This window comes from Streptopelia decaocto (genome assembly GCF_964273445.1).
Source record: "Streptopelia decaocto genome assembly, chromosome: 1".
Taxonomy (NCBI): domain Eukaryota; kingdom Metazoa; phylum Chordata; class Aves; order Columbiformes; family Columbidae; genus Streptopelia; species Streptopelia decaocto.
Window position 1 is genome coordinate 67,082,111 of NC_138663.1, and position 27,278 is coordinate 67,109,388.

A 27,278-nucleotide genomic window follows, 5' to 3' on the forward strand; every position below is an offset into this window, starting at 1 on the left:
TTTTAACCCTGAGCTCAAATATCAGAGAAACCCATGTGAAGAGAGGGAAGAGACCCTCGACTGCAGTTAATCTCACTATCAGCTGAATCGTTTTGTTCGACTCGTTCCCTTTATGAAATGTCCCCTCCAGGTTCAGATCATCTCTTTGGTTTGAGACTTGAATCTCTTAGTTGCTCTGCAAGGAGAAAGAGACACCAACCATTATTCTCACAGTTTTATTTGTAAAGGACGTAGCATGAAAAGCTGTATTTCAATGTACTTCAAAACCTGAAAAATCCATGTCAGATTGTGATATGTATGTTAAAGTGCTTGATATAACAATACTTGTACTAATGTTGTCTTGAAAATAATCCAGTTCTTATTCAGTTAGTAATAATGTAAAGACAAAATATACTTAATGGAGACATTTAAGGATCATTTTAAGCTATACAGGGCACATTTGTACATTTCAAGTGTAACATACAGTATTTCCCCTTAAGATGTGCACCTTCATTTGATTGAAAGAAGGAAGTTTCTCAAATATGCCATCTCACAACTATTCTAAAAAGACATTTTTGAACAATGATATCTAATTACACAAACCAACTTGGAATAAACTAGTAGATTTCCCACAAAACAGTAGAATTTCATTCATTTCAGAGAATTATAAATACACATTTTATACATGATGAGGCATTTGATTCTCTGACTCCCTTAAGTTACCATGTTGGATGTTAGTATAACAGGACTATGCAAACTCAGACATCTGCAGACAGGTACCGGATAGGAATTTTGTTTTTTAAAAAGCAGATACCAGAGAGCTTTGGTCTTTTCCAAGATTCCCTTTCTCAACCCATGAAGGTGCTTTAACACTGAAGTAAAAACTGTGTCAGCTTAGAAGAATCTTGATGGGTTTCTCACCACTCTAGTGGGCAGAATGATTTCTGTAAACCTTACAGAAAAAAACAAACCTCACAGTTTGCAAGAAACAAAAGTAGTCTACTAAAAAAAATACATGGTAGAATAAAAATTCACTACAAAGAACCATACTCCCAAGGTTGTCAGATAACTAGTCTTCTCGGAGTCCGAGGCACTCAGCTGTGCCTCGTTCTACGTATCTTAGGGTGCTTTATTGCCTACAAGGAAATATTCGACACACATCATTTTAACTGGATTATTATTAATATGATGTGAAACTTGACGAAAACCAAACAAGTCAACACTTGCTGAAAAAGCCGATGTGAAGTTGTGTTAAATTTAAGTGCTAAAGGCTCCTTAATGTAGTTTGAAATGGGGGAAGGCCCTGTTTTGAATTTTTAAATTTCTCAGGTTTTGACTTATTTTAACTTAAGAAAGACTTTATGTAGTTCCTGCCCTTTTCTCTGTGTGTGGTTTATTCATCTATTCTTGACCTTTAGAGGTGCTCACATTTCTACTTTATCCTGCTTGCACTTAACCCGTGTCATGTTGGATGAATGTTACGACTGCTTAAGTCATAAAAAGTCTTTGGAGAAGCATGCAGTAGTACACGTTTGAGAAGTATCCAGCTAGCAAATGCAGATGATGCTGCAAAGAAATCCAAGGACTGAAGAGGTTATTATTTCTGTAAAATGAAAGTCACTCAGACTGGGTTGGGCGTGAAAAAATCATGTACAGCAGTCATTAGACATAAAAGGCCTGAGTGCTAATAGAAATCAAAACATCCTAAGCAGTCATTACCAAATAATGCTGCCACATGGTTTCTGGTGCTAAATGTATAATTTATTGATAGCGTTAAGTACTAGTGACGCATTTTCAATAGCTGCTGAAGGGTTGCCGTGCATCCTCTGCTGACTCTAAGCAGACTCGCCTGGCCACACAGAAAACCCTAACACCCCAAATTTCACATTTCTGGAAACGTAAGAGAGATGTCACGCAGCTGCGGGCTCTGGCTACTAACTCGTGACACCGTTCACAGCCCTTACGTTAGTTACTCACACCCACAGTGCTGCCGACAGTATTTGGGATGAGTTCAGACAGTTTAAGGAAGTACAAGCTCCGGAGGCAAGAACGGTTATTAAAAAGCTCGAACCCTCACTAAAGTCAATGACTCCCTGACAGTATTATTTTACTTTTCTTAGAAACAAAAAGCTTCTATAACAAAAAACTCTCCTTTCAAATGAAATGAAGTCACATGAAGAGTTTTCTTCTGGCTGGGAATGTGATGTGAAACTTGGACACTGAAAAGAGTTGCTGGTATAAGAACTGGACAGCAGAAGGACCGCAGGAAAGCAAAGAAACTTCACAAAAAGCAGGTGGGGAAGCAAACCCAAATTTTCATCCTTTTTCCTTTTCCTTGGCTCTCATCCCTCCCTCCACCATGTGCACACTGCACTGGGACCTGCTGCCCACCATTCCCAAGTCCCTCCTAACATCACTTGAGAGCACAGCACCATGGAATGCACTTATAGTACCAGCCAGGGGCCTTTCCCAAGCCACAGCTGACAGCCACAAAAATCCACTGACAAAATGGCCAAAATCATAGGGAATAAACAAGTGAAAACAAACACCTATCTTTAAACTAACCTCCAAAAACTAAAACCAGATGAAACAAACTATGCCCTCGGATCCTTCCAGCCCTCATGTACGAGAACAGAAAGTGTACTCTGTATTTGCTGCACGTATCCACAAGATGATTTTAATATAATCTGTTGCTAAATTTTTAGTGTACAGGATTTCAGTTGCTCCCAGTTCCTCTTCAAGGGCTGTATAAACACACTGTATTACTAACATATTAACTGGAAAGAGTGAAGTAGAGAAGCCTCAAAGAAACAAAGTGATATTATTTTTCCCCCACCTCTTGCTTAATTCATTTTTCAGTAGCTAGATAATTAAAAAAAAAAAATCCTGTACTTCCTAGGAACACTCATTCTGTGGGATAAAGGAATCACTCAGTGGAATAAAGGAAGACTCATAACCTGTCAGCATTTGAAAACCAGCTGATAGAGTTCAGTAGCCCAGCAACATCGGTGTTTGTGGCTCTACAGCAATGATTCCTCTCAATTACAGCAAGAATTTGGTATGAACCAAATTCCTTAATATGAAAAAGAAAAAAAAGGGAAAAAAGAAGCCTTCCACGACACAAGCTGGCTGAGGGTGAGGGGGAATAATCAGAACATCTGGACAGGCAAGGGACACACTTAGCGAGACAAGCAAGCCATCGTTCCCCATCTCGGGCTGCAGCAGCACCGCTTAAAACAGGCCTCTTCTACTCACAGGCTCCTAGGCTGACAGGAGTCGTCCTCTCCAGTGTTTAAGCATTTCAACACTTGTCTCCCCTCCTGGAGATCAACAGAAGTGACACAAAAGACCTTACAGAAAAAAAAATTACGACTCGCAGCTTCCATGCATGGAAAGGGTTGAGTCTTTGAGCAAACAAAAAAACGAAGGGAGACTGTGTATAGTTAGGCCAAACAGCATACACTTACGACATTTCCAAGAGTGAGACAATCACAATGGCTACATAAGGACATTTGCTGTATTAATTTGCAATACCTGAAAAAAGCCCTGCTGAGTTTGAGCTGTATTTACATATCGTTTGGCTTCTTCCTTGCAAGCAAGTAGGGGCATCCCTTCCCATCTCGGCCCTTCCCTCCCCCTAGTCCTTCCCCTGGGTTTAAGCTACTCATAGTCAGAACAAGAACATTCACTCTAAGAAAATTTTCTTAGAGTAATATAATTTCTTCAAGAAGATAGCATATTTACACACATCTAACACATGAAAATACTCTATTTTATACTACATTTCTGTTTCAAATAAACTACAATACTGCATCTTAGCTTTCTGCAGCTTAAGAGAAGAGTCCCCATCGGGCACAAACTGGGCTTCCCGCTCCCACTTCAACCAGCAGCTTTGCCTTACAGTGGTGCACTACCATCGCATTCAAGTCCTGACAGGTCTCCAATTGTGGTTTGCTTGCTTGGGAAAAGAATAATGAAGTTCTCAGCAAAGCCATGCTAAACATCCACTCCTTTAATGAGCGATCCTTCTAGGATGATGTTGAAATCTTGCAACGTCTGTAGGACTCGGATAAGGGAGTTGACAGTCATGCGGTCTCGTAGGAGAGCGTTCTCCTCATACATCCTTGTAATGGGTGGGCACTCCGCCAGCAATGGGATCCACTGAGAGAGAAAGTGGTCCCTGCCAAGGGGATGAAAGGGATTATTTTAGCGCCAAGTACAACAGATCTCGAACCAAAATTCTCCTCCAAGAACACAACCCAAAGCATGCAGTCTGTTTTTTGCGGGTGATGCGCATGGTTTGCACATAAAAGTTCCCTGTATAATCATAACCCTTGAATTTGTTAGTAAAATATAGGTAACTGAACATCCTGTAGGAATTAGAGATGGAGAGATATCAGCAGAATTCGACAACTGACGTTGTAAGAATTCAGCAATATTTTCAGATCAGAACCAGGGAAAGTAAAACTCAGGCAAAACCAACTGACCCTTTTCCAACTGTTTTTCCATGCATCCAGACATACAAGACAAAAATGATACTTATCTCTAGACATACCAGCTTCCACCCTCCAAAATACAACTAAGCACCCCTGCCTTGCCCCTCCCCAAGTGCAAGACAGAAAGCATCCTATTGAGAAAGAAAGATTCATCCAAAATAATTTTGTCAAAATTATAACAGACACCCAATTTTCATAGGCAAAGTGATACAATCAGGATTCAGAAATGTACCAGCTCTTGCAAAGGAACTCTGCATTCCCAAAGCCAGCACGTCACCAAAAATACAATTTCAAGACATTTCATACATACGACTGTCAAACTAACGGTTATAATAAAGCTCACAATATTTTTAGCAGTCAAGAGACAACCCATGTATCATTAGTGCTTCTTTGCTCCAGTCTTACATCTAGTATTACAACTGCCTAAAATAGGTACTGGATAACAGATAGGTACAAGATGTCTTAAAATGGAAAACTAGAGGTAATAACAATGGTGTAAAAATATTCTTCTAGTCTAATGCAAGAGGACACGTTTAATAAAGAACAATTAGGTACCTCGTCCCCAGGCAAACCAGAATCTGGAATTTGCCATCCTTTCCAATGTTCCTTGGAGCTGTATTGATGGCATTCACATAGTGACAGAAGGTTTTACATGATGATCTTTGAAGCAAGAAGGCCTCCTCATTGTCTCCAATCTGGTCACTGGTTTCGAAATAAGCAACAGCTTTCTCTGTGGTTGGGAGAAAATCAGAACCCAGTGAGTTTAAGTATATAAGTTGGGGAATGAGCTATTAGCAGTGTAGGGGAAAGGGACCTGGGTGTTCTGGTGGACAGCAGGATGACCATGAGCCAGCACTGTGCCCTTGTGGCCAAGAAAGCCAATGGCATCCTGGGGTGTATTAGAAGGGGGGTGGTTAGTAGGTTGAGAGAGGTTCTCCTTCCCCTCTACTCTGCCCTGGTGAGACCACATCTGGAATATTGTGTCCAGTTCTGGGCCCCTCAGTTCAAGAAGGACAGGGAACTGCTGCAGAGAGTCCAGTGCAGGGCAACAAATATTAAGCGAGTGGGGCATCTCCCTTATGAGGAAAGGCTGAGGGAGCTGGGGCTCTTTAGCTTAGAGAAGAGGAGACTGAGGGGTGACCTAATTAATGTTTATAAATATGTAAAGGGCGAGTGTCACGAGGATGGAGCCAGGCTCTTCTCGGTGACAACCAATGATAGGACAAGGGGTAAGGGGTTCAAACTGGAACACAAGAGGTTCCACTTAAATTTGAGAGGAAATTTCTTCTCAGTAAGGGTAACAAAACACTGGAACAGGCTGCCTGGGGTGGGTTGTGGAGTCTCCTACTCTGGAGATATTGAAAACCAGCCTGGACGCCTTCCTGTGTAACCTCATCCAGGTGTTCCTGCTCTGGCAGGGGGATTGGACTAGATGATCTTTCGAGGTCCCTTCCAATCCCTGACATTCTGTGATTCTGTGAGCAGAAGTACTTCATGGCAACTTAGAATTAACAACCTGCAGAGGGCTATTGCACTATTTATATATAGATTCCTTGCTCTGAAGACCATAGGTAGCTAGTGATCTCCACTTCTGCTGCACAGCAGTGGTCAGCACACTGGCTGATGTCTAATACAGTTAGATGACATCAAGGAGTCGCACCAGAGTGCTCTCATTTTAAGCGATACCATCAGCTTTGATTTTTCACCTTTTCTGAGTAAGCGCCTACCTTCAGGCTAAGAATCTCAACTTGCCAGCATGTTTTAAGGGGGTAAATACACCTTAAATTACTACAACATAGTCCTACAGATAAGCATCACCAGAAGACCAGTGCAGTGGTTAGGAGAGTTCTCACAAACAACTGGAAATCTAAACCTTTTACTCCCTACCCTTTCCCAGCTCTCCCCCTAACATCAATTGCCATTCCTCCCCAGCCTCCATCCTATCTTCTTTCTGGATAGAAAAGCAGCTGTTTGAACACTCACCTATGAATAAATGACTAGAATTTGAAGTGCTTTTAAATTTATGAACATATTCACACTCATGCCTTATAGAGTGTTTAGTATTTCTCATCTTCCATCTTGTATCTCACTGACTCTAAGCCACCTGTAGCAGGTGCTAGGCAGGAACAAGCGGCACCGTAGCTGATGAGGTGCATGGGTAGTCATTTTGCCCTAAGCTTTCTTCCCCTTCTGCGCCCAAATCACATACCAGCTTACCTATGAAATCCCAGATGAAGACATTCTTATGAAAAATGCGAGACGATTTGAATCCATGGTGGAAGACCTGCTCCAGTGCTGCGACCAGACCGTTTTCTCCACACAACAGAATGGTAAGGCTCCCTCTCTGTGGGAAAGGGAGAATATGTAAGTACAACTTCCTTTGTTTGTATGCCAGAAGCCTCAAATCTAAAGATTAACAGTCTCTACTGGTACTTGGGTTCCATTTCTGTTTGTAAAAATATTTACATGCATTGTAGATACCAGGCAAGTAATAAAAAAGTAGGAAGTACCTCTTTCTCTGGCTTGTGAAAATGTTTCACAATGTTGTTCACAGCTTCCCCGATTCCCTCTTGGATCTGTCCTGCATTAGGCTCTGTGAAATGATGGAGAGCATACTAGCTGAAGATACCGACTTTAAAACATTCGTCAGATTCTCATGATGACACAGCTTGAACTGCAGGAATTATTCTGTATCTTTAACAGAGTTTAGGCAGTCATTTGTCTTGAGTAAACCTGAGCCTTAATTACAAGCAACTGATGAGCAAGCCTGGACTAATCAAATAAACTGCCCTACTTAAAAATGCACAACCCAAGGATCTGGCTTAATAAATATTTTATTTGAGTTAATCGCATCTTGCCCATCACATAAAGTACAGCAACCATCACATGAAGAGGCATGGGCTGAGAGGTTGTAGCCCAGTCATTTGACTCACTTCTACGTGACACAGGCCAGAAAACCCAGCACTCATTAATTCCTGACTTGAACTCAAAATGTTTTATTGAGCCAAGACAAGTATCTATTTTAGGCACATGTCTGGTCCTTGTACCAGTGTGAGTGGCCACAGGCAGAGAATATTCCTTATTAATGGTTCCAAGTGTAAGTTATCTTCTGCCACGTTTCTGGTCTGAATCTGTTTAGCTGTGTACCTCTGCTACTGAATCATGCTGTGCCTCCACCTGCTACCATCTCATCTTCCTATGGAGGTACCTTCAGAAAATCATCTAGTCTCTCATTAAGTTTCTGATTAAAACAGACTGAACTTTAAAAACTTCATTTTAAGCAGATGTTTTCCAGACTTCAACCATTTTCATGTTTTTTCTACAAGTCCTTTCTAGTTTTTCAAACATAGTAAGGTTGCTATTAGCTTGTCCTATAATTGTTGTTTTGGAAGCGTGAAGTAATTCAGTATCATTTTAGGACCTGATGATCTCCACAGTCTTTGTCAGGTCTAACACAGAGCCTCATATGGCTCCCAAGGCAAATGAATTATTTGGCCTTAGTGTTTTCAGTCCTGAGGAAATGTTCTGCAATTAGCCCTGGTACCCACTCCTCCAGCTACTGTAGACTCACACAGGTGAAGTGCTGCAGTGGTCATGTGGTGGTTTTTAAATGCTGCATTGCTCTTGGAGACTAATCTTTCCTGGCTTGACGTTTCAGCAGTTGTGTCCTTTAATTCTGCAGGAGCTGAACTGATCTGTGAACAGGATCTACACTGTGTTCCTCTGTATGCTTTAGCACAGAATGCCTTGCGTGGCCCTTACAGTCCTGTGCCCCATTGTAGCCAGGTACAGTTACTCATAAAAACCCCATAATTTTAGGGACAAGAAGCTGATGTATCCTAAGGTCCTTCTGGAGACATGCTCCTCCAGAAGGCATTTCACAGCATCTACATCAGGCTTTGGACTGCCCTTCAGAAAAAACTGTCTTCCCACTGACTGCAAAGTGAGCAGCACCAGCTACTGCAAATTCTACTGCCTCCTATCTCCATGTTCCAAGAACAGAGATTATTATCTCTCAGCTATCAAATGGGGACCCTGAAAGAGGCAATGTGTACGATCACAGAGCAAGCTGCGGACACACAAACTGGGGCAGGAAAAAAAAATCATCAGCTCACAGCTGTTCCTGTGCACCAAGCCTTGCTTCAGTAGGAGCTCTCCTGTTCACAGGAGCTTTACTTAGCAATTGCTGCTGCCCACTTCTCTAGGGTCCTGGGGAGAAAGTAAAGCACTTACTGGTGTTCTTCCCTGTGAGGGAAGTGATGCTGAGTCGTCGAGCTGTGGTAGGAGACTTCTGCTGGGGTGGGGTACGGCACTGCTTTCCCAGCTCTTCGTCAGAGGTGGAGGACACCAGCTCCCCGATGAGTATTCGCTCCAAGCTGCCATCGTCAACGCCCTTTCCCAGCCATCGCCCACAGGGAAACCTGCCACACAGCCAGCACAAGCACAGGTCAGCCGCACAGGTAGGCTACGTCCATCCCAAAGCTGGAGGGACAGACAGCTAGCACCCATGAACACTGCTCATGGGAAAGGAATACTCTGCAGCCAGAAACTTGTCACAAACCAGAGCTCAGCAGGCAGCATTGCCTGTACAACTGATCATCCTTAGGGAAAGGGAAAGACGCAAAGCTTGCGTGAAAGCACAGGACAACAAAGTGTTATACGCATGGTCTGCATCTTGATTTCTACGTGATTGTTTTTCACTTGTAACCACAACTGATATTCAGCCTTTAAGAAATATTGTGATGATTAACAATTAAATCCCCATACAGAGTTCCCACCCTGCTGAAGCTGTGACGTCTCCTCATACTTAAACCTCACCTCACATTTTATTGCTGTACTTTTTGACCCCATCCACAGCCCTAAAGAAACCCACACACATGTCTATAACTCCAGTCCTTGTACCCCATTTTCTTCCTACTTTCCCCCTTACACTGTGGCCAACTCTTGAGCTTACCTCTCTGAATTATTGTTTTCTAATTCTGCTTTTAGAAAAAAAAAATTAAGTCTGCTTGGCCAGATGTTTTGTAAAACCATTGGTGAGTTAGGAGATCACTTCAACACAACAGGTATGTGCTTAATAGAAGATTAAGGAATCATCAAAACCTTTTATTTTCTTGCAAACTGAGTTTCTGTAAATTTGTTACAGTACTTAGATATTCCAATTTTTTAAAAAGAAAAATAAACCAATAAACCCTAAGCTATCATTCAAGCTCATGGGGGTTTAAAGAGTTCTTTTGTGCACAATTTTACCACACTACTTTAAATCAAAAGATTAAATTATTAGACACAAACATATGAATCAATTAAAAAATATCCATACTATCTGTCCTGTCTCAGAGAGATGCAGAGAAAATCCTATGTTCAAGTCTCATTTAATATTTATCAGATTATTTGACTTGAACCAGGGCTTCTGAAAAGAGAGAAATGGGAGTGGGGGAGACAACCCAACCATATTCGGTACCCAAACCAGCCCCCAGTGCTCAATCAACTGAGGAGAAGACAGATGCCTCCTTGATTTATCTAGATTTAACAAATAGAAATTTCAGACAAAGAAAATTAAAACTTGTTGCTTACTTGTATGTGTGTCCTGTTATTTCATTTCTGACCATGACACAATCAACCAGCCACTTGGCTAGTAGCCCTGAGTTGTCATGACCAATCTGAACGGTCGTCAGCTTCCCTAAATTCTGGCACTGAAATGAATAACAATTTTTACTTAATTTAAAAAACAACAGAAAACACACACCCCCACCACACGCACACATATGGTCTCAAATGTATGGTTTTATTCCATTTCCTTTGATTTACACAGCGAGTATTTTCAACCAAACATGCAGAATGTTTTGAAAAGCAGAATAATTATTTTAACACAGGAGAAAAGAAATACCTTGAAATAAAACTATTAAAAGCTTGTGAAGAGATTAAATTCTTTGTTGTGAGCGCTCACTCTGAATACTTCTGAGAAGTTTTAATTACAAATTTCTGAGCTAAGGTGATAAGGTGTACTGGAGACCTGTTTCCTCTACAAAAGCAGAAGCAACTTTTAAAAAAATGCATTTTGAGCACATTGACCTTCAGTTGACCCACTCTACACTATGAAGCAGCCCCGAGATCCTTTATTATTTTCAAAGATCAATTTACTTATTGTTGGGCAAAACAAAAGTCACTAACATGAGACAGAACAAGGAAAACAAGGGACTGTGAATTCCAGTGTGATATGTAATTGTAGGTGGGGCTGGCAGCAGCATCTATTAACGTCACCTAAACACTTCCCTTGCAAGACCTTGGTTTTCATTGCTTCTAATACTGCCAAACAAGCAGCTTGGGCTGACATTTTCCATAGTGGGTGGCTACCCAAGCTGATATTTAAGGAAAGCTTCAGCCAAAGGAGTATTCTAGAACAGTGTTAGTATGGTCTTTAGAAATGTCTCCACATGTTATTTGGCTTGTTAGAAACTTGCAGATCTTTTCTACAAAATACTACTACGTGAATGAGAGGCAGCAAAATATCATGTCTCTGTCAAAATCTACCTATATTTGGCAAGACGTGTTTTGTGTGTGTGTGTGTGTGTGTGTGTGTGTGTGTGTTTGTTTGTTTGTTTGGGTTTGATTTTTTTGCAATTGTTGTTGACCAGTCTGCCTATGCTCATTGGATGCAACTTCAATTTTAGGAGATTTTCCTATGAAATCACTCCTTACTGGATATGGTACAGCCTGGAGCCTGATGGGGCTTTCCCTGCAAATTCCTGCTACCAGCTGCTTTGGAGCGGCACTGAGCCAACCTGTAATTGATGGGTGGGAAAGCAGAGGGGAACGCTGGGTCCTCAAACGCAAAGAGAAAACCACAGCAAGTATGGAGAAAAGAGCCCGATGGGGGTGGTGGCTCTGAGGTTTGCTGGGAGTAGCACATGAAGCTGGGAAGTTGAAGAACACAGGAGTTAAACTGGTTGGAAGGAAAGCAACATCAGACAAGGAGCTGGAGTGGGAGGAGAAGAAATTTGGGACCTGGGTGGTGGTAAGTGGGAAGACAAATTAAAGCGGAAAAGAAACTAAGGAGGGAAATGAGGAGTCAGAAATGAGCCCTGAAAATCAGGATAGCTGGCAAAGAGATGCGGAAGGGAATGAGATGTGGAAATAGATCGGCTAGGTGAGAAAAGAGGAGCCGGGCTGGGATAGGGACAGCAGTGAAGCCTATGGTTAAAAGTGGTACCTGGTCACAGGAAACTCTTGTCTAGCACAGGAGGGGCAGACAGCACTGTTTTTTCTGATTTTGAATGTACAGAGACCTTGAACACCGGGACAGAGTCTGAAATACTGTGCTCTTAAGACAATAAATCCTCACCAAAATAACGTTTAATTCAAAGCATGTTTCATATTGAAAAGTAAAATGTAAAGAGCATGTACTCACCTCAAATGTCATTTCTAGGTGGTTTTTAGGAATCTGCATTACACCTGTATCTCCTAGTTCTCCCGACACACAAATCCATGGGTTTGATGTGGTTATTGCATTACTTAGTTTTTTGATGGGTATTATCACAGACCTATAAGGGATCACTAAGAACAGGGGTGGGGGAGGAAATAAGTTAGTCTTGACTTATTCTTTTTTTCCCCCTTAAACACCATTTCGGGAGTAAACCACGCCTCTCCCTTGAGGGTAAGTTCTTGCCCCCTGTCTCAGCAGCCTAACAAGAAGAACTCCTCTGTTCTCCATATAAAGTGTGAGACAAACCCGCAGAGTGTCCCGCTGCGGCGGCAAAGCCTCTCCCGTCCCGGGGCTGGGGGGACCGCGGCAGTACCCCCTGCTCCTGCCAAATGTAGACCAGAAGCAGCAACTTTTGGGGAGCTCCCACCCACGTTCGTCACTGCCAGCAGTTTTCTGCAGATGCTATTTCAGCCGCTCTCGGTTCAGCTGCTCTGCGGGCAGCGGTGCCGCACGGGGGTGCTGCAGCCCCGCGGCTGAGCCGAGCTTAGTGCAAAAACCGCTCCGGAATCCGCCGGGGAAAAGGATTAAGCCCGAGGAGGTGGGAGGGTAACGGGACACACGGAAGGTTCCAGGGGCGAAGGGATGTCAGAAATGCTGGCATGAATGGCAACGGCATAGCTGAAGTCTCAAGTGTCTGTGGATATCCCCCCATTACATTAGGTAGATGCCCCATCCCTGGAGACATTCAAGGTCAGGCTGGACGGGGCTCTGAGCAACCTGATGTAGTTGAAGATGTCCTTGCTCATTGCGGGGCAGTTGGATTAGATAACCTTTGAAGGTCACTTCTGACCCAAAACTCTTCTATGATTCTATTATTACTATTATTCTTTTCAATCTGCACCACCCATATGTGCCAAGGACCGCCACCCACCCCAATTTGGATTTGACTCAGATACCACATGCTAGCACTGCAAGATTCTCTCTCCATATATTTTGTAAGCTGTATTTTTAAGTGGGTAAGATAAGCCAGGCTTTTGTTTGTTTGTTTTTCCACTTTTTAAGTGCCATGCAATGATACTGCACTCAGAAAAATACCATAGAATCATTTCAGTTGGAAGAGACCCTCAGGATCATAGAGTCCAACCATAACCTAACCCAACTCTAGCACTAAACCATGTCCCTAAGAACCTTGTCTAAATGCCTTTTAAACACCTCCAGGGATGCTGACTCCACCACTTCCCTGGGCAGCCTGTTCCAATGCCTGACAAACCTCAAATCCAAACGCTTGTCCTACAGGGGAAAGCTGTCAAGCGGGATGCCCCACAGAGATAAGGTAACCAAGGATGAATAAATCTCTTTGCACTGTGCTGGTTCTGAGGGGATTTATTGCTTTAAGAGGAGAAAACATAGAATGAGTGCTTGTTTTGACAGCCATGTAAAACTTGCTTCCCTTCACTCTGAACAGGCAGGAAAATGAAGACTAAGGGCTGCCAAGGTATATTCAAATAATTAGGTCATCTCATGGCTCCTGCCTTCACATTGCCTGGTTCTAGAGAGACAGAGATTCATTTTCAGATTTCAAGCCCAATCTCTGTTCTCCTTACAGAAGGGGAAGGGAAAGGGAATCTTTTTGGCATTTAAGGAGGCACAAAAAGAGATGTAAAATACACAGCAGAGCACAAAGTGCCCTGTATTTCATCCTCCAAAACTTCCATCTCCTTCTCAGTCTGCAGAGAGCAGGCTGTGAGGATGCACACTTTGAAAAGGCCAGAGGGAAGCATTAGGATGTTGAGGACTTGTCTGGGAGGGAAGATGAAAGACACTACACAACTCGGTGTAGTGCTACAGCAGCACTCTCTGCTGATTACTCTCCTTTGTGCAGTGCTCTTCTCCCAAGCACTCCCACACAACCTTGGTTCTCCAGCTGGTTTCCCAGGGCAACACCCAGCACCCATGAGCCCGGCAGCAACAACCAAGATAGGGCTACTCAGACACCAGCAACATTGTCTCTTACAAATCATGACAGCAACTAATTTTTATTCAGGGGGGAAATGGATTCTCCAACTCACTGATTGTTGTGAAGACACTGGTGAAGCAGAAGTAATCCACGGCGTTGAGTGAGAGCAGGTGATACAGAAACTGCTCCCGTTCTTCTTCACAGCGCAGGAAAGCATAACGCTTGTAAAGTTTCCTGGTAGGAACAAATACATTGCTTTCTTGTCGAAAAAGCATCACGTATCTTAAAAGGTGTTTGAATCTCAAAACACCAAATGAAGAATTGATCTTCATGGGAGGTATGAAAAGTGAGATTCCCCAGGTAACACAAGCTTCTAGAAACCCGTAGGGGCCATTTACCCCTTGTATGTGTGTTTTACAGACCACTCTCAGCTCCACACTACCACTGCAAGGCAACAGCATTCATCCCATTAAAGGATCAGTTCTGGTTTTGCTGCAAAGCACAGAAATAAACTAATGCTGCTCACAACAGCAGACCTGAACCAATACACAACAACCTCATTTCTTCCCCTATGTTCCCATTGTGGAATAACCTTGTCTAATAATCCAATCTTTCTTAGAAAAATAACCAGAAGGCACCAAGCAGCAGCAGGGGCCCTCCCACCACTCTTTCATTTTGGCAAATGCAGCATACATCATCAGTTGCCCAAAGCAGCACATAGGCACACCAGGAGTTAACCTGGACCCGCGCTGAGACAGCACAAAGCTTGTGACACTGCGTGCAGTCAGGAGGCAACAGACTCCCCAAAAGCTGATAAAGCAGACAGATGTATATGAAACTTCAGGAAAATACAGGTCTGCCAAGATGCCTTCAGATGATCACCCAACAGGTGATGGTTTCCAGCTACTCCTCTCTCTACCTGTTGGCAGACTTGAGTATTTGTTAGCTTCTGGCATAGTGATGTATGTAACATCACAGAGCCTGTTCTGATAAGAACTGCATGCAATAGCTAGGATGTTTTCATAAGGTTTGGGGTTTTCTTCTCGTAAATGCATTGCTTTGTGAAAACGAAGTCATGGAACATCTAGACAAGCAGATTCCTAAGTGCCTGTGCTTGCAGAAGGAGGCAAAGCTGAGGGAGCTACTAAGTGGTTGGAAGGGCTGGTCTCTAAGCCAACCCATCTGCAATCAGGACAGGAGTCTATGCTGAGCTTGAGTCACAATAACACGGGGCTGATCCGAGAAAAAGGGACATTCCTGCCCCTGCGGCTTCATTTGCACAAGACAGAGTGATTGTAGGGCCACAAAGTGGAATGGATCTGACCAAATCTTAATGCATCCTTCCTGAAAATTGTGATTTATTTCTCCAGGTGGATGAGCAGATTTCTGTGCCGCTGGGTAGGCAGCACCTCCTCCCCTGGCTCCCCTCTGCCTTTCAGGCACTTCTGGCTAGAAACCACACTACCCAAACGGGGTGCCTTGCTGCACCTCAAGCCTGCACAGCACCCTGACACACCACCAAGAAAGATGTGAAAGTGAAGCTTTGAGAAAAAAAGTCAGCTTACTTGGCAAGTGCCTGGTTGGAAAGCAGCTGCTTCAGGTGCTGAGACAGAAGTTTCTTCTCCAGAGAAAGCCTTATCCAGGCTCGGGCTCGCCCCACATCAGTCTTTATCTCACTCATGTTCTGAACATGCCTGAAATGGGTGTGGGAAAAAAAGAAACAAAAACAATAGATGAATTGTAAAAATCCTACATGCTTCAAATGGCAACATCCAGTGTGATGTAGCAGCTGAACTGAAAACCATCTCCTGATGTCCATTCTAGAGAAAGAGACCTCCAGCATGTCCCCAGGGAGCCCTGCACTGTGGCACTGAGAGCCCCAGCAGCCCTAGGGCTGGCCTGGGGACATGGGACAGCCCTTCCCAGGCACAGCAGGTTGCAACCCAGGACACACTACAGCTCGTATCAGCTGCTCTGGGTCCTGGCATTTGCCTGGCCAAGGTGAGCAGGGGTAGATCTGCTCATCCCCACATTGCCTGAGGTAGATGTCCCCAGGGGCACCTTGTGAGACCCAATTATACCACAGTCACTCCCTCAAGTTGCTGAGGCCAGCGGGTTTGTCTGGGAGGGCAGAGGGCAATACACATCTTAAAGAGTTTCTCCAAACCACTGTCTACTCTGAAGGCTTGATCAAACTGATGGCAGCAGCAACGGGAAATCTGAGAAAAGAGGATTGTTGGAGCGAAACCAGCAACAGGCAATGACAAGCAGAACTATATTTTCACAGATATAAGGGGCCCTCATGTAAGTGATAATCTGAACAGCCCTCAACATGTTTGGTCTGTAAGGAAAGCAGAACTGATCCACAGGGGCTTTCTTCTATGGTTTTGCTTTTCTTTTTAAAAACTTCCCATATTTCAGTTTGGAGAATGACAGAAACCCTAGTTTTAGAGCACAGGAAGCTTTAGAAGAGGAAGAGAACTGCTGTGGCAGGGCAAAGCTGCTTCTCAAAACCCCCCATTTGGTTAAATAGACAGCAAGAAAAATGAGTAACAGCTCCCAGCAGGAGAAAGAAAAGGCTGCAATTTCTTAATTTTCACACAGTGTGCATGTTAAGTGCACAGGCAATTGAGCCCTCCAAGCCTCGAGGGCAGGGTACAAGTACCGCTAGCTGAATCTGAACTGATCTCTGTTGTGATTTACTTTCCAACTCCTGCACCTTCCTTGAAGGGCCTCCGTACATTGCTGAGCATTAGGGAATGTGGCAATATTTACTCCAAAGAAAATCCAACGAAGTCACGTAGTGACTGGTGCTTTTTATATTGACTAGTACAGTCTCACTGTCTCGTGCTTTCCCCCATCTGTTATACCCAGACGCGTGCTTTGCGTTATATTTAGACTCTGCACTATTTGAGAAAAATACTCTCTTGTTTATAGAGCTTCTAATATAACAGCACTGGGCCCTTAGGGGCAAATTTGCCAAGTACAGCTTGGTGCTGTTCAGAAACGTGTGTTTCCTCTGCGCAAACGAAGTGGATACCAGACACAGCTCGGCAGTTCCATTCTCCACCAGGGTGACCTCAGCCCAAGGTGTCTGTATCAAATGGCCCTGTGCTGTATGTACATATATGAAGCACCATCAGGAAGAAACAATCAATAGGAGTAATGGTAGCTTGCCACCGGCAAAACTGAGGATACTTTAAATATCTTTAAAAAAACTAAAAAAAAACCAAAATTTTTTTTTTAAAGAAACTTTCCTTATTTTCTAATGCGACACGTGGGTAGTTCTCCGATGCACCAAGTAACAAGTACTAACTCCCAGTGAGCTGTAAAACAAACCCAGGAGGGCACATTACGCTCACATATAAGTCCTTGCCCTTTATAAGCAAGCTCAGCAGCCTCTCTCTGCCAGCCATGACGCTGACCAGCTGAATCCCTGCCCAGAGCCTTGCTCCTGGCTCTGGAAAGCCCTTCCTGGCTCAGAGCGTGGCAGCCAGGCTTAGACCTTCCAGCCCAGACAGCCAGGCATGTGATCCTAGGTCCCTGAGAAGCAGGAGGTGTGTTACACTCAGCTACATCCTCGTGTTGAGATACTCTCCTCAGACATTTCAAGTCTTCTAAGGTGGGAAGATCAAAGCACAGACTATCAACCCTCTCCCTCCCCTTTCCCCCCTCAATGCTCGGCTTAAATTACATCTAATATGAAACACTAAGTAGAGTATGTTATTTTACTGTGAGAAGATTCCAGTATAGATGGACTCAACCTTATTCCATGCATGCTCTGTACCTCTTCATTACCTGTTTCTGGTTCAGACCACATTGGTATTAATTGTGTGTTTGGGAAATAAAAGGATCTGCAACCAGGCAGCTCGCCAGAAACGTTAAAAAGGTTCACTAATAAGCCCTGGTGTCAGAAAAAGCAGAGTGTAACAGAACAGAGCATTTGGAAACTCAGATTTATTTCACTCTCAGTTGTGAGAGTCAGAACAGCTCTATTTTTATCAGTGACCTAAGCATGAGCACTCTATATTCACCACCACACAGCAAACTCTTTGTGTCAGAGCACTGAACAACGATTTCAGTGCAGCTCCCTAGGTTGGGATTTGCTTTTCATCCCATTAGTAATAAAGAAAAATCTATTTTCCCTGTCAAATGTAAGCCTGGGGTATGGCAAGCCATACCCTCTGCAAATAGCTGGGCTGACAGAAGAGGTTACAGCTGCTCAGTGTGGCCATGCCCCCGAGGATGGTGTGCTTGCTCCTGATCCCTGCGCAGCCAGAAACAAGCCGTACCGGTTCATACCATGGAGGTAGCAGGTCTTTGCTAACCGAGCTTCTTTTGACTGCAGCAGGTTAAGCATCACTGCCATGGGCCCAGCGCCCACATCTTCCACTGCAAACTCCTTGAGAGATGGGAGGCGCGACATGGGCATGAAAGGAAGTGCTGGTGGCAAGGAAAGGCTTGCCTGAAGGGAAAGGACCTGAAACTTGAGCCCAGCAAGACTAATGGTTTTGGGGGGGTTGCCTTGGCGCTGACTGGTCCAGCTGGATGCCCAGCAATGCACCTGAGCGGTGAGGCCATGGCAGGGTCAGGCTGCAGCAGGAGTGTGCAGGGGAGCTGGGAAAAGGCTGGGAGAGATGCTGCAGATCCTCACCTGGGAGAAAGGCTGAGCGGCATAGCCCAAACACACTTCTGCAGAGACTCTCCGTGCAGAGAACCAAAATAAACATCTTGAGCATTTTCCTCACCACATATAAGATGCCTGGCTTTGCGAGGGAGGCAGAGGACACGCAGCATTACCTGCAGCACAGGCTTAGCAGACATTCAGAGCGTGACTGTGATTCAGCCTTGCTTTTTTAAGTTGTTTACATAACCTTGCATGAGCCATCAAAAAACAAGCCCTGCTTAAGGCAATGCTTAATCCTCTAGTCATTAGTTCAGTTAGCACCACAACCTCAGCAATTTAACAATTACCCATCCTTCTAACTTCAGCATAAACCTATATATGCAAACAAATATTAAGCAGAATTCCTTCCAAGCAGGAGAAAGTATGCCATGAGATTACAGATGACACATTCGACTCACTATCTGCCCAGAATTTTTTATGACCAGCCATGTTTGTGGACAGTCACGAATACCCAGGATACTACAAAAAGCTAGTGCTCTGCTTCTGTATTTTTTCCTCTGAAAAGCAGTGGAAAAACTCTTGTGATTCAAGCAAGAGAGCTCAGATCTACGCTGGGCTTTCATCGCTCAAGTGGAAGGACGTGGAAGATGAAACCCGTGCACGCAGCAGCGAGCGCACACAGCATCACCGGCCAGCATCCCCCCCAGCATGGGAGTTTCCGCTCCAGATCCTCCTTCATCCTTTCCTTGGACTGACCCTCTATCAAGCCTGTCAGCCTCACAGGACTGAATTAAGTAAATAGCTGCCACATCCCATGGGAGCGATGCTAAAATGACAGACACGTGTTCAAAACGACCTCTTGGCATTATACTCCCAATTACACTGCATATATTCTCCCTCGCTCTTTCGCATGTTGTTTTAGCCTTGTGTGGCATGTCATATTCTTTGAAATCGGAACGCAAGACTCAGGCTACGTAGCATCAAACAAAAAAGTTTGCACACTGCAGGTGGGAATTACAGTCATTTTCTTCCAGAAAAGTCTGAATAATCTGTGGGATCTCATATAAGAAAAAAAAAATAATAACCACAGAACACACATGGTAAAAATCACACCACTGTAATCATGTTTTTGTGAACTAACTACAATTAATCTTATTTTTGCCATGAGATATTTTTGGTCATATTTTTACATGGAAGAAGGACATGATATTACAAGAAACAGTACTCACTTTGCCTCACACACTGAATTGCTAGCAGTTACTAGCCACTATCTACAGATGAGCACTATTGCATTACTCCTCCCCTCTTTTCATGGCACTTTTACTACTCCACTGCAATGCTTAGCTGTAGCAAGTCAAGTGCCAAAACAGCAGCTTGACTTGACAGTGGCTTGGTCAAGGAGATGCCCTGAAGAACAACTGCCTGGGGCCATCACATCAACCTCTACCTCTTCTTACTCTCTAGTTGAAGGGTGTCAAACTCATTTTCACCCAGGGCCACATCAGCCTCATGGTTATAAATGCAGGATAAATGTAGGAGTAGTTACATTTATACAGTCCTAAAATTACATTTGGCCCTTTGACGGCAATTGCAAGGCTGATGTCACCTCCAGTGAAAATGAATTTGAGAGCCCTGCTCTAATTCTTCCAGGTCTCAACCAACACTTCCCAGAAAGCTCTCCAGAGCCAGGCTGTGATCTACAGAGCACCTGCCCTTACTTCACATTCCAACTTTAAACTCACCCAAATACTAAGTTTTATTACATTTCTAAATTTGTACTTTTATTACTATTTGTCATAAAAATGCTAATTGAAAAGGAAGAATATCGCTCAGGCATTCCGAGCAGGTTTTCATAACCCTTTGCTTTGGCTATCAACTGTACTTGCTTGATCAGTAACTTAAAATAAATAAAAATACACAAACTCAAAGTACCAAGGAGTTCAACATATCTGCTGTAATTTGTAGAAGTTGGCTTTATTGCTGGGAAAAACTAAAACCCCAGTAAAACTTGTTTTTCATTGACTTTTAGCTTAAATAAATCAATTAAACATGCAAAAACATTTTGTAAAATAAAAAGGTAAGACTTCATTATCTCTCCTTAGCCCATTTAGTTCTCCTTAGCCTTTCTAAACCCAAAGCCAGTGAGGATCTTTACCTTATGCTACACAGTTAAAACCACAATTAATGCTTTAGGAAACTGTGTACCTCATATCTTGTATCAGGGAAACCCTCAAAGTAGGCAGAGTAATTCCTGTATCAGACTTCCGTCTTTCTGTTCCAACAGCAACTACAGTGGAAAAAATATATGAAGTTAACACAAAATTACAGTAATGATCAACAATGCATTTGTTTTACATACAGCTGAAAACAATCTTAAGTGGTTGGTAACTGCAATGTTTCTGTGCATTATCATTAGCTCTATCCTGGAAATGCAGAGGCAGACAAAATTAAAAATGCTTAATACATCACCTGTTTCTTCCTTAATCCAGCACTGAACTTGAAGATGCAACAATTTCCTTTTTTGTATGTGAAAACATTAACACAAGCCTGTACATTGATGAGTTTTATTAGTAATACATTTTTATGGGAAGTTCACTTCTGAGGAGATAAAATTAAGCTACAGCAGCATATTTGATGCTAAGAATGCCACACATTTCTGTGCTCCGCTACTCTGATCAAACTGCTTTGTGGTGACGCATTTTGCTCTCAGGAATTTGTGCCTGCCAGCCAGATTGCTTAGTGCATTACTCATTGAAGCTTATTAAAAAGTCTTTTCATGAGCGAGGCTAGTTTGTCCATAAATGTGTCTTTGAGGACTGATCATGCAAATTCCCATCTGCAGGATCTGGAGGATTGGAGTCTCCTTGGAAGATGATCCACTGAAGTTCAGAGACCTTTACTACAGTCAATACCCAGCAGCAGCCCGCGGGCAGGGAGATCTCAAGGTGATCAGAAAGCCAGCCTCTCTCACAACACAGAAGTAACTTAGTGATTGTAAAGGGCCAAGCCAAAGTATAAACTGAGCACCTAGATTGATGGATAGAGATTAAATACACAACATGTGAAGTGTACCGTTCACCTGTATAAAGATTTATTGAACATGAAGTTATTCACTTTGCGATTTGAGAGACCGATTATGCTCACTGAAAGAAAAACATCAGCTATCTGAGCCACAGCTTCACACCTTCAGCTCCTTCAGAAATCACCTCTTGCAGAAGCACTGCTTCTCGGACCTCACACAGGCTGGTTAAAAGGGAATGAAGGTAGTGAACAGACATCGAGTGATTTTCCAGACAGGGCTAACAAGTACGTTAATTTGCCTCCAATGATACCAGTCTATTTTGTCCAGACATCAAGGAATCTTCATAATGATTGTGAAAAGTCTCAAAATGTAACTGTGATATTAGCAAGCAAATAAACCAAAAATCATGCATAGGCTTGGTGTGGCTGCACTGTTCCTCTCAGGCCTCAGTTCATTCACTGTGACGGACCCTTCATGGCATCAACTGCCAAGTACTCACCTGGGGACTCAGCACTGTGCTCTTGCTTCTCTTCTCTCTCCTGGTACTGAAGTAAATGGGACCACAAAGCAGATTTCCCCTGGAAATTTAATACATAGTACATAGCTTTAAATAAATCAGACTAAAGAAAAGAGGCCAGTGAACACAGCAAAATAACAGGATGGCATTTCAGTGGGCCAAATGTTCAGTAGTGAGAATCAATTCTTCTCTCCTGGGCCATGAGACCTTAAGGAAGAGGAGAGGACAGTCTCACTGACCTAGTAGTCACACCACCTGCCTTGTTTCTTTGTCCTCTCCCTGAGTTCCCCTTCTGAAGGTTGATAGAGAAGCAACCAAACACGTATTTAATAACATCATTGCAATTTCCAGAAGTACCTCTCAAATAAAAACAAACAAACCAAACAAAAAAACCCAACGAACCAAACCCCCAAACAAACCTCCCAAGCCCTCAGAAGATATGAACCAGAGACTCTGAGCCCAAAGACACCTCCCACTTTAAGTTGGAATGACAGCGAGTAGCAGCTTAAAAGGTTGAGATGGCATTCAGTATTTGCTAGACCACTGTATGAACCAAGTCCTGAGTTCCCAGTTACCAACCTGTTTGACCTGCAGACCATGGCTCCAGATTCTTTCCAGCAGATCACAGAGACTGGCAATCAATGTATTTTCCTCCAGACCTGTTATGTTGGCTTCCCCATGTCCCAGCTCAACTGCTTCATGGCCCATCTTCTCTACCAACATGCGTTTAGTCTATAAAAAAATAAAAATCCCCAAAGGTTTCTGAGAATGTTATCCAACAAGGGACAGAATTTACAGGTGAGTTTATTTAAACATGCTTAATCTAGAGACCATCACTAATGGCCTGACCACAGAAACTTCAAATCTCTTTAGAGGTTTTACATTTAAAAGAATAATTTAAGAAGTTTGCATGATTACTCCATACTGTCCTATTTCTATACCCTTTATCTATTGTGCTATTCTTACACTGTTGATCTATTACCAACTAGTATCAAAAACAGAGTACAGAGCTAGATACATTTTCGATCTTACTCATTATCTGTTTTTCTTCCTGTTTTCATTACCTGTTTTTCTTCTTGTTACAGCTATTAAAGTTTAAAACTCAAGTAATAGTATATACCACCAGCTGCAACTGATACAAAGAAATTATATCTCCATGGATATAAAAGCTTCTTCAATATTAGAAACTGCTATACTTAATTTCCGCTGCCTAAACAATATGCACAACAGTCGCACACGCTGAATACTTCCTTTTCTAACCGTGGGTCTTGAGCTTGTTACGTTCAGGCTATATTTACACATGAATAATCACAGCAAATACTCCTTAGGATGTCTGATCCTGCCAGTCCTTTTTTACTCATTTACCAACTTCGACTGCCTTTCAGTACTTAAAAGGGGTAAGAAAGCTGGGGACAGACATTTTAGCAGGGCCTTTCGCAATGGGACAAGGGTAATGGTTTTAAACTAAAGGAGGGGAGATTCAGGCTAGATGTGAGGAAGAAATTTTTTACAGTGAGGGTGGTAAAACCCTGGCCCAGGTTGCCCAGAGAGGTGGTAGATGCCCCATCCCTGGAGACATTCAAGGCCGGGCTGGACGGGGCTCTGAGCAACCTGATCTATTTGAAGATGCCGCTGCTCATGGCAGGGGGGATAGACTAGATGACCTTGGAAGGTCCCTTCCAACCCAAACTATCTATGATTCTATGACACAGAAGAGCAATAACACATTCCCTTTCTAGCGGTTGAAAAATATGACACTAAAGGGACATCTACCCTGCAATAGCCTGGTACACCAGCAGACCAGCAGCATTCCAGCTGTGAAGGACTTTCAGGCCACCATCTGCAGATGCTGTTTTCACTCAGTGTATGCAAAGGGAGAGCAGGCAGCAGGGAGGGGGAGGACCTACCTTCATGCGACATTCCTTCAGTAACCCTTCCACAAATTTCCAGTTGGTCTGTGCAATCACGGCTGGAGAGAGGTCTGAGAGTTTGGGCTGCCTTAAATTTTTTCCTAAACTCCTCGCCTCCTGCATGTATTTCTAAAAATAAACAGAATAATTTTAGATATTACGAGTCAGAGGGATTCTCCTCATCCTAATCCTAGGCAAGCAAATGCTGGTGAAAAGGAACAACCTAGTGTTAAATCTAGGAACAACATCATGATTTGTCTGATGCTTAGGAGGAGTGGAATCCTCCTTTTTGACAACAGAAAAAACAAGATATTTTCCTGCATGGAACCAGAACAGTCAACGTTAGTCAGTGAATTGTGCTGTTAACCATTATCACAAAGTTAGCCACACCAAGTGCATAAAAGTGCAATACTTTCATTCAGCAAAATCAAAATATCAAGTAAAGTTTTCTTCCATTGTTATTTGGTTTTCACTTGAAAAAAAAAAAATTAAAAAATTAAAAGCCATTTGTCTAATCTGTTGCAGACTGTACATGAATGGAAAACATCCTTTGAAAAGAAATCCCAAGAAAAAGAAATACACGTAATGAAGGAGAAAGATTTAATCCATTACTTTTCATCTAGACAATTTAGGGGGTGGGGGGGGAAGACTTTATTTTATTCTCAATTAACTTCTTAATTACAAGTGAAGCTTATTTTAAATGAAACTGACATTTAATATCATTCATGTATTTACTGTGGGGTGGTAATTGAGAAATATGGACAAAACCTGGCATGCTCTTTAAAAAAAGGATCCAAGCTATAACAAAAGACTTTTAAACCTTCCCACTCCATTGTCTTATTGTTCAGGGCTTTTTAAATTGTTTTCTTTTTTTGGTAAGCAAAACACCCCAAACCAATCAACAAAGTGTCCTCTGGCCCAACATCAGTGAGATGGCTACATGCTGAGCAAAGCTAAGAAGTTGGATGCATTTAGGGGTGCAAATAGGAACCTTATAAAAAAGTTGCCCAAGGTTTTTTTTTTTGTGTGTGTGTGTGTGTGTGTGTGTGTGTGTGTGTGTGTGTGTGTGTTAAAAAGAGTAAAATAACAATATTGTCAAATAAAATGGTTTTGAAGCATAGTGCTCATAGCTGCTGGCTGCGTTTTCTGAGGAACCGAGAGGAAACTATGGCTGCTGAATCCTTAGAGCTTTCTGTCTGGGGAGATAATTTATTTAGCAAAAGGAAAATCCAGACACATTGAAGTTTATTGAAATTGCTCACCTCTTCTTCTTTTTTTTTTTTTTTTTTTTTTTTTTTCGGTAATGGGAAAGTACAGTTTTTCTGACACACTTGGATTTTTTCAATATAAAATGTGGACATGAACCACTTAACATCAGTCTCACAGGTCAAATGAGAACATTGGGTTCTGCCATGGGAAGCTGTGTTTAATGAAAGTGCTCAGCTAGGTAACTGCAGTTTCACTGATACTGTAAGGACTTAAAAAATAGTTGAAAAAACTACATGTGGGAATTGAAAAAAAAATCACAGATTATGAAAGCGTGTTGTTCAGCAAGCAATCGCTTAAGTGACTTCCATCTAACTCATTGTAAAAATTAGCAACAAAAACAGTGAAAAAGTAATACAGGGAATATATATCTAAAAATGCATAACTAGGATATCTCGTATTTCTTTTTAAATGTAAAGGGATAAATTAAATGCAAAGTGCGGTTATAGTCTGAAGAGTACAAAACACGGATAGCCTTACTTTATTCATTGTATGTCTTATTATTATATTAAAGTAAAAAATAAAAAATTATGAATTCTGGTAAGTTCAAGAGAAGAATAAGGGTGGGATGAAAGATCCAATTGATTGCCCTTTGCCTGTTCATCAGCATCCACACGCCTCCACCGTCTTCCACACTGGGACGTGACAACCCAGCAGTCAGAAAGCAATGCTTTTTGGATTTGACACCCTGAGCTGAATTGCCAGGTGAGGAACACAGGAATAAACGAAGCAAAACATCTCATCTTTCAGCCTTGGAGCCCTCATGTTTGCCAGGGAGCTGGTGTGGAAGCCTAGAGCTGATTTCCAGCTACTTTTCCGATTATAACCACACTTCCAAGCGCTACAGGGACGTGCTCATACTCTACAAAAAAGGGAGAGGTTTGAGACGCAGCAATGACAGCGGTTCCGCATGCTAACAACATCTCAAAAGCAGCTTTCAACAAGAAAAACTAAAACATACCAGGCAGCATTCAGAGAAGGATTTTTTAGGAGGCCGTGCAGGAGGGGGTGGTCCCTGATCCCACTCCCAGAAGGCCATTGAGTTCTGACGAAGCAAAAGCTCCTCCGATGGCTAAGAGGAGGCAGATGCCACAATGGCAGAACAGCCAGAAAGAAAGAGGAGACAAAGCAAAAGAAGCATGCATATGATCCACAGCCAAAAAAAAAAAAAAAAGAAGAAAGTAAATACATGACAAAGTATTGAAAAGGCTCTGGTGAGATACACACAAGAGGCAATGCTTAAAATATACCTGCAAAGCCACATCAGCAAAAGTAGCAAACATGTACAAGTGCTGTTTTGCTGCATTTCCATGAAACGTGCAAAGCTGCAGTTCAAGAGTCTCCTCATCAGTTCAGGTCCTTTCAGAGTGCAAATGCCAACACTGGCCAATATTATCCAGCAAGATTTACCACAAAACAGCACATATGTTTTATTTTTGCTAGTGACATACAAAAGAAGCACATGGACATAAACAGAAAAATATGGCAGAAAATACTTAACGAAGGACGAAAAACTGAAAAAAATGGGAAAGAAATGCGTGTATGTGACTGACATTTACAAGATGCATGGGAGTTTCCAAGCTTTAGGCACAGAAAGGCCCCAAAGTCTTAACCTTTCAAATAGGCTTACTCATGTCAGGAATCTACGTAAGACAGAGAGAAAAAAAAATTCCTTTAAACCAGAAAAAAGTCCTGCTCCATTCTCCTCTACAGTGCTGACATTTATTCCAGGAATTGACTTTTGTGGAGACCTTCACTCTGTCCAGAGCTGGGCAGCTTCATGCAGGGAGCCACCACGGCTCTGCTCTCTGTGTGTGGTTACGTGACTGGGGTCTATGTCAGCAAATAAGCCATTTTCCTAGTGACAAACGGGCTATCTTATTCCAAAATAATAAAAGCATTTGATTTCTGTTGTGCAATTTGAAGTTGTACAACCTATACAGGCATCTTGGCATCCTGGGGTGTATTAGAAGGGGGGTGGTTAGTAGGTTGAGAGAGGTTCTCCTTCCCCTCTACTCTGCCCTGGTGAGACCACATCTGGAATATTGTGTCCAGTTCTGGGCCCCTCAGTTCAAGAAGGA

General features: G+C 42.7%; 1 protein-coding gene across 2 annotated transcripts in view; it reads right to left on the reverse strand.

Annotated features, from left to right (window-relative positions):
* Window positions 1-205: 205 nt before the first annotated feature.
* The window catches only part of DENND5B (DENN domain containing 5B), a 119,458-nt gene continuing 92,385 nt past the window's right edge, over window positions 206-27,278 (reverse strand). For both annotated transcript variants that reach the window (XM_082059071.1, XM_082059072.1), the window contains exons 9-21: window positions 23,929-24,060; window positions 22,601-22,753; window positions 22,004-22,082; window positions 20,688-20,769; window positions 15,421-15,549; window positions 13,968-14,089; window positions 11,884-12,029; window positions 10,050-10,168; window positions 8,709-8,896; window positions 6,986-7,068; window positions 6,693-6,819; window positions 5,031-5,205; window positions 206-4,159 (exon numbers count right to left, since the gene is read on the reverse strand). In XM_082059071.1, coding sequence (XP_081915197.1) covers window positions 3,976-4,159; window positions 5,031-5,205; window positions 6,693-6,819; window positions 6,986-7,068; window positions 8,709-8,896; window positions 10,050-10,168; window positions 11,884-12,029; window positions 13,968-14,089; window positions 15,421-15,549; window positions 20,688-20,769; window positions 22,004-22,082; window positions 22,601-22,753; window positions 23,929-24,060 — 1,719 coding nt within the window. In that variant the 3' untranslated portion in view covers window positions 206-3,975. The remainder of the gene's footprint in view (window positions 4,160-5,030; window positions 5,206-6,692; window positions 6,820-6,985; window positions 7,069-8,708; window positions 8,897-10,049; window positions 10,169-11,883; window positions 12,030-13,967; window positions 14,090-15,420; window positions 15,550-20,687; window positions 20,770-22,003; window positions 22,083-22,600; window positions 22,754-23,928; window positions 24,061-27,278) is intronic.